The sequence below is a fragment of the Sinocyclocheilus grahami genome, unplaced genomic scaffold, assembly GCF_001515645.1.
Source record: "Sinocyclocheilus grahami isolate Dianchi unplaced genomic scaffold, SAMN03320097.WGS_v1.1 scaffold589.1, whole genome shotgun sequence".
Lineage (NCBI taxonomy): Eukaryota > Metazoa > Chordata > Actinopteri > Cypriniformes > Cyprinidae > Sinocyclocheilus > Sinocyclocheilus grahami.
This window is the reverse complement of record NW_015505768.1, coordinates 360,492-374,313: the sequence shown is the minus strand read 5'-3', so window position 1 is coordinate 374,313 and position 13,822 is coordinate 360,492. Positions and strand designations below refer to the sequence as shown.

The 13,822-nt window shown below is 38.0% G+C and overlaps 1 protein-coding gene across 1 annotated transcript in view; it reads right to left on the bottom strand.

The window, feature by feature from the left end:
- The window catches only part of LOC107557119 (teneurin-1-like), a 208,840-nt gene that overhangs the window by 150,630 nt on the left and 44,388 nt on the right, over positions 1-13,822 (bottom strand). Inside the window, exons 2-3 of the mRNA XM_016240450.1 lie at positions 9,139-9,417; positions 4,382-4,645 (exon numbers count right to left, since the gene is read on the bottom strand). Of these exons, the coding sequence (XP_016095936.1) occupies positions 4,382-4,645; positions 9,139-9,346 (472 nt within the window). The 5' untranslated portion in view covers positions 9,347-9,417. The remainder of the gene's footprint in view (positions 1-4,381; positions 4,646-9,138; positions 9,418-13,822) is intronic.

The following is a 13,822-nucleotide window of genomic DNA, read 5'->3' as shown; positions in this document are numbered from 1 at the left end:
GCTTTAGTGTTTCAGTAACTTGACATATACAGAGACAGACACATACACAAATGTTGTGGAATGATGGTGTTGGTAAGACACTAGAGTGCCTGCTTTGAGACTTGAAAGCCCAAAGCATTTACACACTGCCGTCTTGGGGATTGACTGTTACATGAGCTAATCTATCTCTCAGAAACACATACGCGCTTAAAAAAAAGTGTGGTGAACGGCTGTTCCCTCATGCTCAATTTGTACTGCAGATGTATAGTTTTTCAATTCCTCCAGACATTCATTGGATTAATTGTATTATTGTCTGATAATCATAGATCCTGCTTTCACCGTGGCATGTCTGTCTCAATTCCGTCACCTTTGACTTTCATTATAATCTCATTTTACCTTTTCAAGACTATGTAAATTAAAAACCTTTAGCATGATAATGAATTTACTGCGGCTGTGTAATCTGCAGTCTGCCATCATTTGAAGACGAACTGCGGCATTTATCGGCACTGGAGCCATGACACTGGCTGAACTGTGAAGGCGGGAGTCTGCGCCGAGACGAGGGACCTCGTGGCTCCCGACAGGAAAAGACTCTTTTAGCACCTGCGATGGTTAGCGATCTCAAGAGACCCGGGAACACAGGTGCTGTGAGCTCTTATAAAAGCTGTCTAGAATCTACAGTATACAGCAAGCTAACAGTGGATGGTGTGAAATGCAGGCAGACCGTTGAGAAGCCATCGAGTGCTGTGCTGAAGCTAAATCAGTAAATTAGCATGTCTTACTGTGGTGTTGCTCTCAGGAAACAGTTTGGGAAAAAATGTGACAGTTCTAGTAGTGTAAAATCAGGCAATGCTGCAGAATATCTGAATATATGCGTACATGCTTTCCCGGTTTATTATTTTTTAGAGAAGAAGAACCTTTTTTACTCTGCTTCCACATGCTTGTCTACACCTCATGAGAAACTGTGTAATTGGCTTTATGAGCTCTCGGTATGAGCGGTTACAGCGCATTTTAATGACAGCATCAATGGAGAAGCTTGATATTAAAAACCATCTGATCCAGGATTTCAAGATATTTAAATGAAGTAAGCGCCCTTCTCCTACCTGTTATGCACACACAGAGACATGCACACAATGCAGTCTGGCCTTAATGCGCTTGGCCAGCCTTTGTAATTAATTTTTATTTGCATCTATTGGATCAGGAGAAATTAATTAAATCTCTCTGGACACAAAGATGGTATCCATACCACATCCATCTTTCTGTGTGAGAGCGAGAGAGCATGGCCACTGCCCACTCAAAAGGAAGCCAAACATGATTCACTGAAAAGATTCTTTGAGGCCAATGTAAGACTAGATGGAAAAAAAAATTGTGAAGGCTCTTATAATTCAATATGCCAATGCTTTCTTAAGGGGCCATATCATGTAACTTTTTTGTGCTTTTATAGCATTAGTCAAGGTTTCCTTTTTCAATGCATTTAGTTTAGCATCTGCAAATCATTTATAATTGGTTAACCTCTTTGCATGTGAAATAAGCAATTTAAGGGTTGCAGTTTTGCCGTCTGGTCTAAAATAGTTGGCACTGCCCTATCCTTCTATTATAGCTTTTTTTTGTAAAGCCTGCATTGTGACACATTCAGGAAGCAATCCATGCAGACAAGGGTGGGCAAAATAACGATAGTCACAATAAACTGGTAAAAATTTGACATCAGTATACATTTTGAATTGTCTCTATTGCAGTTATGCTCATGTGCTGTAAATTTATCAAAATTTATCATTTTGATGTATTTTTAAGCCTAACCAGTTTAAACTTTCATGTTATTTTAAGCCGTTCAAGTGCAATAAGTTTGGTAGTTGCATGCTTTCTGTGCACACGCACCGATCGGTATCTGTTTTCTATTGTATTTAGTTGTATTATTGTTTGTAATTAGATTCTTTGTTCGTTCTTATTTTATTACTGTTTACTTGTTTTCAATAAGCTTGATAACTTTTTTTAATTCTGTACATATGTTAGACTAATATCAGTGTTTTTTAACAACCTTATTTCCAGCAAAACAATGTCACAATGAGCAAATGTTCTAAAATGAGTTATTTTTATGTTCATTCTCCATTAAAAGACCTTCAGAATGATGTATGATTGATTGTAATCAGACAAAAAATGACTGAGCTACACCTGTTTGAAGTCGATAGAGTCAGCAAAGTCAATTTTGAGAAAAATCGAGCAAAAGTTTTCTGAAGGTTCCAAAGCAAAATCACAGAGCAATGTTGCATCTTTTCCTCCAGTTCTTTTCTTAATAATAATTACTATATTAATAATCACAATATAGCTATTTTTTATTTTATATTTATTATAAATAAGAACAGATGCAAAAAACAGTAGAACAAATATAAGAAAGAAACAAATAATGCATTACCTTTTTCATTTTACATAAACAAAAGCATTCACGTAAGAAAAACAAATAATCAAATTTAAAAATCCCTTAAGTCTGTTAATTTTAAAAAATGGATTATTAAAACTACAAAAGCAGTTCAATCAAGAGCAGCGAGTAATTCCCTCTTTTCTTTTATTGGTAGGTTAACATTAATGAGGCGGCCTATATTAAGACCCACTGTAATGCATGGATCTAATATAATGTTACACATCAGATGTTTTTCCCTAACAGTTCCCCGAACGTTCACTTAAGACATAACAGATTATGTTTGCGTGAATACTTAAATACTGTAATTTGTATATGTATCGGGATCGCGCGCAGTCAGAAGAGCCTTTATGCGCACGCTTCGGATGACAGACAACGTGAGAAGCAAGCGGAGAAAAGGTACTCCTCTCAGAAAACGTACAAATAAAGGTAATTAAACATCTAAAATTATTATTAGGAGCATTGGGATCGCTAGACGAGGGCTTAATGAACTCATTTTATTAGCCCGTGCGCATTCCGACTCATTTTGCCAGCACGGGTCACATATTGTGATTTATACAACAGTTCGTTCTGGTTCTCAAATCTGATTGGTTGAGAACCGTGAGATATTGTACTGGTATCGCTACAGGAACGCCCTTTCACGATTTTGTATCACTCTGCTTGTTCTAGCCGGGTCTATGTTTTTTTTTAATTATTCACTGAGCTAATCGTAGAGTATGTTAGTTAATATAAGAAGAAAAGAGGGTTTTATTAGGCACTCCATTGTTTCTTCACAGCCATGCTGATATAGAGCCGGTATCGCTCTCGTACTCGAGTGATATTGCTCATATATATCATTAACATAAAAAAAGACTCTTATCATAGACTTTGGTCATATGGCCCTGCCTACATGCAGAAATGTGCTGCTTACAATATTAAATAGTTCACCCTAAAATTTAAATTCTGTTATTCACCCTAATGTCATTCTAAGCCTGTGTGACTTTTCTTTTTTATGAGAAACACAGTAAAAGCATTGAAAAACATTGATGCCTAGATTACTGGCTGCTTCTATGGGCCGCTATACGCAAGCCATCCACCATATTGTCTGTGAACACTACAGAGAGCAATAAGAGTGTATCTGCACAGTAGACTGTACCAAACTCTTTTATTTCAAAAAGTTAACTCAATGTTTTTCATGATATGACAATTATTTAGCACTTAACTTTTTTGTTTGTTTTATTTAGCGCTTAACTAATTGAAATAACTCTGTTTTAGCATTATCATACTGTCGGTGCTCAGATTTGAATTTATATTCTCGGCAGGCGCTTTCTTATCAAAGCGACTTTGATAAGAAAGCGCATACATTATGTGCGTGGAAGAGAGATGCAAAGCAAAAAAGTAGTAGTAGTAGCGTATCCGAGTCAAGTACTACAGTTGAAGACAAAAACACTACAAGCACCAACCATGATGTGCAAGGAAGGAGTGTGGTGGAAACTCTAGATCTAGAGAAGTAGGAACCTTTTGTGTGAAGAGATGAAAGTGCTACATGACCAGATGTACCAAATCATCACCAAGACAATGGTCTGCTCCCGCAGAAGTCAAACAAATACAACCTTATGTAAGTGTGTTTAACAATAACATAACCTTAATATGTGTGTGTGAATATGAGTGTGAGATAATGGAGTGTAGTAGTTTACAGACCGAAGTAGTTATTAGTGTGCCGCATAAATATTGCATCACTGAGTAGCGAAGAGAAAGTGGGGTGTGTGTGTGTGTGTGTGTGCAGCAAGACTAGGAAGTCTGTTTAACTGTGTGTGTATCTCCCTCTGCGGCAACTCTCATTAAAATTGTAAAGTCATACACTGATGAGGGCACTCTAGAGTAACCCGCACACACGCACGCACAAGAATGAAATATTATTGAAAATCATCATCATCACCACCAACATAATCTGGCTGACCAACAAAAATTTTTTAATAATATAACATGTAATAATATAAAATAATCATGTACCGTTCTCTGGCTCAGACTTGCGTTCTTGTTCTGTATCGGTGAGGGACAGAACAGAGTTTGCTCGGCTCGACAGGCAGGAACTGTGTTCTGACTTTACTTCTTGCATCCACAACCGCAGGGCGTGGTCAGGGGAGGTGCCGCCCTCAGATTCGGGATCGGAAGGGACACCAGCAGACACGCCTCCAGGGTAAGCAAGGTCCTGATTGGCCGCGTGAAGCTCTGTCTGGAAATCAGGGAACCCGGTCTTGGAGGGGTCCGAGAAATCTGTGAAAATCAGAAAGAGAAAGGAATGAATTAATGAAATGTATTGCGCAAATCAAAGTTTTAGTACGCACACACATAGGCTAGTGGATTAAAGTTTAGAGCTGGAGTTGTGTACTGACTGCTGAGATTTCTGGAGCCTGGCTGAGAAACAATTTTGTTCTCTCTTCAGAGATTGAGAATGGCTTATGAAACCTCAAATAAATATTTAACAAAAAAGAGTTCTGCTTTTAACCGCAAAATGTGAAAACCATTTAAATTCCCTCAAGAATCTCAGAGAGTGTAGGAGACATATGGGTTTACACACATGCACACTCATACACAGAACCTCAATGTGTGTGTGAACTAGCACTACTTTTCTCTCTCATTTTTACGCTTACAGTACATCAGCTCACTCTAGCATACACACACAAACTGTCAGACTTTTGTACCTGTTTTACACCCCCACCCCCCCGCAGTGCTGTGTCTCCTTATTTGGTTATGTTCCTGTCCTCGTTTAGTTTGATTATGTTCCATTGTTGTCACCTGTGTTCCCCTGATTGCCCTGTGTTTATAAGTCCTAGTCTGTGCAGTTAGTGTTTGTCAGGTCTACCAGTGATGTACGTGTGTCTACCTCCTGTTTCCTATGTTGGATTTACCCCGTGTTGGATTAATAAAGACTCTTTCGATTATCCACGGCTCCGTGTTCCTTCCGGCAGCGTAACGTGACAGAAGACCTGGCCGAATACAGTTACCTCCGTGTTTTCTCGTTTTACTTTCAGTGTTTTTGATTCCGTTGTGTTTCCCTAATGGATCCCCTCCTTCACCCCGAATACATCCTCCTCCTGCTGGAGCATGGGGGAAGATCGCTCGAGGGTCATCCCAGACTGTTTCGGGCTATTGCCCATCTCACCACCTGCCCGGACGACGTGCTCTGCGCATTCTATGACGCCAGCCTCAACCCCGTGTGCAGAGCGCTGTCGTCCGAAGATGGCCCTCAAGTGGAATTCACCACATTTGTGGAGTGGGCACCGGCGAGACACAGATCCCCATTCACCATCTGTCCCGGGGGTGATCTCGCCGTTGCCACTCCAGACCCAGAGCCCAGCCCACCATCTCCCCGCTGTGCGGAGCTAAAGCCAGAGCCCACCGATGACGGAGAGCCCATTCTCGCCACGATCTACGAGCCAGCACAATGCCGAGCGACTGAGCGGAGGATCGCCTCGGAAGGAGAGCCCAAGCCGTCAGACCAGGTGCGAGAGCCAGCGAAAATGCCCGCCACGAGGGAGAAAGCCGCGGACGGTGTGAGCGTGGACAGGAGCTCTGCCCCTGCACTGCGGCTGAGGGTGAGCTGAGTATAGCGTGGCGAAAGTGCCAAAACTAAGAGGGGAGGGCTCCAGTCCCCAAATCCAGTCCAGAGCGCCCTCAAGTGTCCGCTCCTCCTGAGCACCATCCTGTTCTCGTGTTCAGCCTAGAGGGGGGTCCTGAATCCAGAGTTTTTGAACAAGTCTTTTATGCATTTATTTGATCTGATCTGAGTGAAATATTATTACAGTTTAAAAGAACTATTCTATTTGAATATATTTTAAAATGTGATGGCAAAGCTGCATTTTCAGCTGCCACTGCTCCAGTCTTCAGTGTCACATGACTTCTCAGAAATTATTCTAATATGCTGATTTGGTGCTGTTGAAAGCAGTTATGCTGCTTAATATTTTTGTGAGATCAACGATAATTCAGTGAGTATTCTTTATTCTTCTATTCTTTAATTAATAAAAGTTCAAATTTTGAAAAATAAATCTTTTGTAACATTATAAAAGTCCCTTTTGATCAATTTAATGCATTCTTTCTGAAAAAGTATTAATTTCTGTAAAATGATGATGGTATTGTACATTTTATAAAAATAAGCAAAACAAAAAACATTGTCATTCTCCTTTTTTTTCATCCAGCCTATTCTCATCTCATCTGTTCCCATTTCTTCTTGCCTTCTCTTCTCATCGCATCATCTCCTAACTGGTCTTTTTGGACTGCTTAGGGAACTTTGCATTTTGAGCAAGTGTATCTACATACTGTAGACATAGCACACTACAATCTCTTTCTCACAGTCTTCTCTCAATCAAGTGTGATTTTTCAGACCTGCGTGTGAGAAGCGAGCTCTTTACTCAAGTGTCCTTAAGAATCCTCTCCTCTACCTCTCTGACTCCTGTCTCCGTGGCGACCCCTCTCACTGCTCTCCCTGCTCTAATCATCTCAGTACTAATTGCCCACGATGCACTTCTCCGTCCTTCACTGAGAACATGACCCCCGCTTCTCGACCTGACCTACACACTTGTCCACGAGCAGACATGGATGGAAAAAGCCAGGGTAAGAGGAATGGGTGAAAGACCTTTCTTTACATCTCTTTCCATTTCTCCTCTTTTCTCTCTCTCTCTCTGTCTCCATTTCAATCTCTCTCTCTCTATCCATCGCTCTCTTTGTAAAGCTGTTTCCGTGGTAACTGGAACGGAATGTTTTGTTCTGCATGTAGCATTTGAATAATTCCATTGAGGAAACAAAAAGCCTCACTGTAACCTGCTCAACCACCTTATGCATAATATATGTATATACTGTATGCATGTACGTATGTATCTATCTATCCTGATGTTGGACCCATACAGCTGAGAAACAAAATTCAGCGCTGAGGGTAGTCTAAAAGTATGTTTAAACAGTTTGACATTTCTTGAATCACTGCTAAATTAATGGGCAGCATTTAAAATTTCTGCAGGTCCACAGATTTTTTTTATTTTTTATTTGTATTTATTTTATTATTTTTTTATGAGCATGAAGCTTTGAGAAATGCTGTGTGGAGTTGATCATTTGCAAAAGGAAACCCACAGAGACCCATGCATTATTATTTTTCAGTCTTTTGTCTTTTTTATTTTATTTATTTATTTTCTTTTGAGAAAACATGTAAACAAATTGTATGTATGCCATCTGGATAAAATCATTTATTATTACGTATATATATTTTTATTAATTATATATCATTTAATCATACATATTTAATGATGTATATAATACATATTAATGTAATAGATAATAATTTGGAGTTTTTAAAAATATATTATTAGTGTAATTTAGATTTTTAATCAAAAACAATTTATATAAACTCTAAATGTATCTGTTCAGGTGGCCAAAGGGTCCAGCAGAACTAAGTTCTATTCAGCAAGAATAAAAATGAAAGGGAACATTGCTTGTGTGTGTTCGTTAGTTTTGGGGAATCCTTTAATTAATGGAAATATTTCACCCTTGGGACTCAGACAAGCAAAAATGCCTCCATGAATGTAGAATATCAAAGACAGAAGAATAAAGGGTGAAATAAATTATATTATTAAAATTATTTTAAAATTTAAATTGTAAATCATTTTTCAAAAGTAAAACACACATCCCATTATTATTTAATGACAATAGTGTTTGATGTTTGGTGTGTGTGTCTGCTGATGGCTCATTTCAATTTACTGTGAGTTTTTTCAAAGAATCCTGTTCCTCACCAAGGAATCACACCATATAATCACTTTCATTAAAGCAAATATCAACAACATCAAACAAAACAACTCTGGAACTATGATCTCCTTTAGATAATGCAGCTTTACATGCAATGTCAGATGCTCATGATAACAGCTCCAGTGCTAAATGTAGAGGGACATTAATTATGTGTCATCATTTAATGCTGTCTCTCTCACACAGACACAAGCAAGCATGCACACATATCCTTGTGGAAATTTCGTCTGACATCCATTAAACGTTATATGAGCTGATCTCAATATATTAATTAAGCTACTGTATGTATAAAATTAAACTATATACCACAACAATTCTATTCCTAATCTTTTGTGTTTTTAAAATTCAAAATAAGACATTACTAGTCTTTTTAATTGTATTTGTTATTGCCATAATCTCTTTCTTGACAAACTTTGGTTTTCTAGATTACAGTGAGATTATTTGAAAAAAAGGGGGGAAAAGTTTATTCAGAAAGGATGCAGTGAATTGATCAAAAGTTATTAATAATGTTACAAAAGATTTCTATTTCATATAAATGCTGTTCTTTAAAATGTACTTATTCAGAAATATTTAATTTTTGAATCAAAATTCATTCATAATAATAAGAAATGTTTCTTGAACACCAAATCAGCATATTAGAATGATTTCTGAAGGATCGTGTGATACCGAAGACTATAGTACAGTTATTATAAACTGAAATGATTTAAAACAATAACATTTCACAATGTTATGGTGTTACTGCATTTTGATCAAATAAATGCAGCCTAGGTGAACATAAGAGATTTCCTTCAAAAACAAAAAAATCTTACTGATCCCAAACATTTGAATGGTAGTGTATATGTCATTCTTTTTAACGTTCTTTTTCTACTTTTTTAAACTCAAAATTTACTTGTAAAAGAGATTACAATTTAATTTAAAAAACATTATATTCTGAATGGCCCACAATCTAGACACACACACACACAAACAGAAGTTTCTACCTTTCTGGGGCTGCTCCAAGGGTTTCCTGCGGACTTTGTGGCTGTTGTAGGTGAATCTGCGGTCAGGCTCATAATCGGTGCGGGCGTGCGCCTCTCTGTAGTGTTTGTGATGAAGGTTGGTGCCGTCCTCTTCCTCAGATGAGCTGGAGTAACTGAGCTCCATGCCGGGGTGGGGCCGTGCGAGAGATTGGTACAGCTTCTCTTCCATCTCTGCTGACTTTCACAATATCACACACACACACACACACTCAGTAATCTCAAAAACTCACTCAAATCACACTGCACACACACAAAGAACAACAAAAAAAAAGAACAGAACAGAGGCGATGAAACAGAAAACAAACAACAGCAGTTCAGATGTACTCTAAACTTTCATTTCACTAGTGCAATTTTTTGTAACACAATACATGAAACAGCTTGAGAACAAACGGCTGTTCAGTAGAAATTTAAAGAAGCATGAAGGACAAAAAAAAACAGAAACACTTTCCAAAACCGCCCCCATGTTTTAGCCAAACATTCATCGACCACCAAGAAATAGAGAGAAGGTCTCAGAGGACAAATGAAAGAGAAGAGGGAGAGCTCGAGAGAATGATAGATGGAGGGTGAGATGAAGAGATAAAGAGATGCTTAGATAGAGGAAAAGAGAGGAGATAAAAAGGGTAAAAGGCTAGGGAAAAAAGAAACAAACTCATGAGTTATACAATTGTCCGGTAATGAAGCCAATTAAATCATGAAATTAACTTGTCTCACTATACAGTACACCAGTCAATAATAGATTAAAATAATTCATTAGGATTCATTTTTGTTGTTGTGGTTAACCCAATCAATCTTACATTCTGAATTAGCTGAAATTTCACTCTAAATAAATCTATATTGATTCCTTTGACAGTGTAGTACATCCAGTTTTAATGCATTCAGTTCTTCTAAAGAAAGAAAACAAAATGATGACTAACAAATTGGCTTTAATGATGTTGTAACATTCATCTGGAGCTCCTCTCATTAGAGATGAACCATTATTGCTTTTTCATGACCAATCTAGATTATTAGGGATGCAACAAACAATTGATACTGAAAATAATAATGTCAATAATAACCATAATGTAAAAACGGATAATCAATAATGAAAATAACAAAGGTATTTAGTGAGTTCTGTAGGCCTAGATCAGTAACATCACTCTACCATAATAAAAAGGCACATTTCTGTGAGAAAAAAAACACTCAAAATACACCTACCTTTGCAACACATGTGTTATTCTTTTATTATTATTATTATTGTTGTTGTAATTTCATTGTTGTTGTTCTTGTTGGTTCTATTTCTTTTTATTATATTTGTGTATATAGGAAACTAATATTGGAGTCAGACAAGATCGTGCTTGAATTGCCCTGCATACATCTTATTCAGTGCTCTAGCACTGACACAATTCTCTCTTTCTCTCTCTCCAGAGAGCACGGCTCTCTTTCAGCTTTTACTTCCCAGAATCTAAACGCTGACCATGACCTTTCAATGACCTTTGAGCCTGAAAAGAACATTTGGCATTCAACAGAGAAGCGTGCAGGTAGGGGAGGGCCACTGGAAAACAAGATGCGGTCAGACAGAGAGAAAGAAAAAGGAGAGACGCAGCTGAAAGGAGACAGATGAAAAGGAGAGGTGCAACGGATGAACATGGGATGAAAGAGAACTGACAGACTGTACAGGGTAGAAGAAGAGTCAAACGAAGATGAAGACGGGGACGGATAGGAACAGAAGCATGGCTGAAAAATTGAAGAGGGAAGGATGGGAGTAGACAGAGGAAGAAATGAAGAAGGATAGAAGGAGCTCAAGAAATGACCAGACAGGTTAAAGACTTTGTGGGAAGCAGACAGGAGGGAGACCGACAAAGAAAGAAAGTCGCTCACATCCTGACACTGATGAAATAGAAGTTAAATATTATCATCAAATGCTCGTTAGTGTGTATACTCTGTATTGCTTTGGTAATGGGTTACTAATTGGCTGATGCGGAAATGCACGACATGACTAAGTGATGTGGGAGGGATATGCAGTTAAATTCCTGTCAGTCTCTGGCAGGCTGCCTGCTGATTGGATGTTGTGCCAGAGCGAGTGCCAATTGGAGGCGGCAGTGACTTTGCAGACTGGAGGCAACGTCTTCACACGCAAACACAATTAATAGTCTGTTAGTTAATAGCGGTGGTGACAAACACTCCTTTTATCTGTCTCTCTCGCTCTGCTCTCATGAGACCCATGTGAAGTCTAGCAGAGGAAGCAGATCGAACAATATTACTACCATTTTTTATCAAAACGGAACTTGCTGTAACATGTAAAGAGGGTTTAAGGCCTCTAATAAAATCTGTGCAGGAATAAACAAAAGTAGACGCACATGTACACTTGAAGCAGACAGATGGGGAGGGTTCTTACGGGAGTGCTGAATAAGTCTTTGTAATCAGACGATTAGGATGATTACAGTGTAGGAGAACAAACCGCCGAGAGGGGGCACAAACATTGGTCACGTATGCACAATTGTGCGCCTAATTGGGTTTGTGCTCCAGTCTACACAGTTTATGTTTGGAGACGCTCTTCCTTTATCATAGAGCAACAAGTAAGAATAAAGTCTCTCAAGTGGTTCTCTGCAACACCATGTGGGGTCAGAAACAAAACGCTCCTCCTTATTAAGAACCATATTTTGCTGTAGAGGTCTTGAGTTGGCTATATTAAAACATTGATGTTGCATTATAGGTGCTTCAGATGAGTGGTTCTATGTATCATCCATTAACAGGAAAAGTAAAGCTCTCCCAAGTTTTTGAAAAGAAGTACAATGCTTTACTTCTCTTCAAAGAAAATAAAAAAATTAATGAATTAATTAAACAGATAATGAATGAAACATATCAGAACCATATAGACTTTTTCCAGGAATTGGCCAATATTGGATATTTTTGCCTGTTCTTCCTGCTTACTCTTACATAACAGCAAAATAAAATAAAAATTCAGGCACCATCTAACCAGTGTTTATTTTTATTCAGTTATTTTATTTTATTTATTCAAAGGTTATTCTTTTCTCTAAAGCAGATTACAAAAATAAAAGGTATCAATCTCATTCTGCACCCATCTTACATCGGATACTGAAAAATAAAGAATAACAATATCAATAATAAAAATACATACTATAATTTTAAAGTCACATTTACCACTGAGCGCATATACCATAGTCTAATGGTAACACTATATTTTCCTATGGCATCAGGCTTTTTTTAGCTTGTGGTTTAAATGATTATATTTGACTCTCAGGGTGGTGAAACTAACTCTAGATAGATTTGCATACTCCTGCTGCTGATACACAACTGTGCATCTTTGTATCACCCAGTCACTTTAGCCATATAATCAGATTGGTTTATGTGTTGATGTTTTGACAGCTCACTGTAGAGATGGATCAATGTATGGACAGTATTAACACTTTGTGTCACTGAACTTTCCTCAACTAAACAAAGAGAAAATCGAAGGGCTCTTAGTCAGAGATAAGGGCGGAGAGTGAAACTGTCTACAATGTGAAAATCCTCTCTTGAATACTAAGTCTCACGTGTGTGTATCGTTGTGCACAAATTTTAATTTTGAGGTCCACGTCAGACAAGCCACTTAAACTGCTTTTTATCAGCTAAGAAACAGTCCAAGTGCTTCTCTTTCGAGCAGATGCTGAGAGATTGATGCATGCCTGGACTGCAATGCTCTCCTGTCTGCTCTTCCCCAGAACGCCCGGCTAGACTACAAATTAATGCTGCACCACGAGCGCTGACAGAGACCAGAATGAAAGCACACATTACACATGTCTTAATGTCCCTTCATTGGCCTCTCGTAAATTTTAGGATTGATTTAAAATTTCTGTTACCGGTGTACAGATCCCTTTCACAGGTCTCCTAACACTGGCGTCCCAGCAGTCAGTAGTACCGGTAAATCTCATTGCTCTCCAATGGCTGTTAGAAGAAATCACATTCTCGATCAGTTTAAACAAAACACGCACATTTTTTACACAACCTCTGATTTGTTTTCTTTATTCTTATGGCCGATTTATTTATTTGTAAACTTTATTTGATGTATTTATTACATATGGTTTAACTGCTGCGTTATTTATACTTTAATATATCATATGTCTATGTGCATGTCTTCTTAATTTTATTCTTTAACTGCACTATTAGTTACATAACTTCCTGTTTAATTATGCACCAACCTTACTTTTAATCTTTCATATGTTGTGCCAACTGACACATTAATGTTTTTGCATTGCATAATTTGCACAAAATATGGTTTACAAATAAATCTGAACAGAATTAGGTTTAATTAAATTAAAGGTAATAATGTAGGGTGGGGCTGCACCAATCAAGTGCCATGTGAATATGACACAGACACACTAATACAAAAATGTTTGAAAATGTAAAAATATTTGCTTCTAAATATTGTCAACAATAATATTAGCATGATTTGACTGCTGGGAATCGTACAATATTACAGGCAGCCCGTAGAGACATATCATATTTTCTTTCACGCACACACACAAACTGCATCTACACACAGTGGATAAAATTCATTCATCCATCTTCAGATTATCAGTGCAGACTTCCTGCGCTGATTCTATCTAAAACAGTCTCACACACACACACACACACACACACACACACACACACACAGACACAGCAAGAG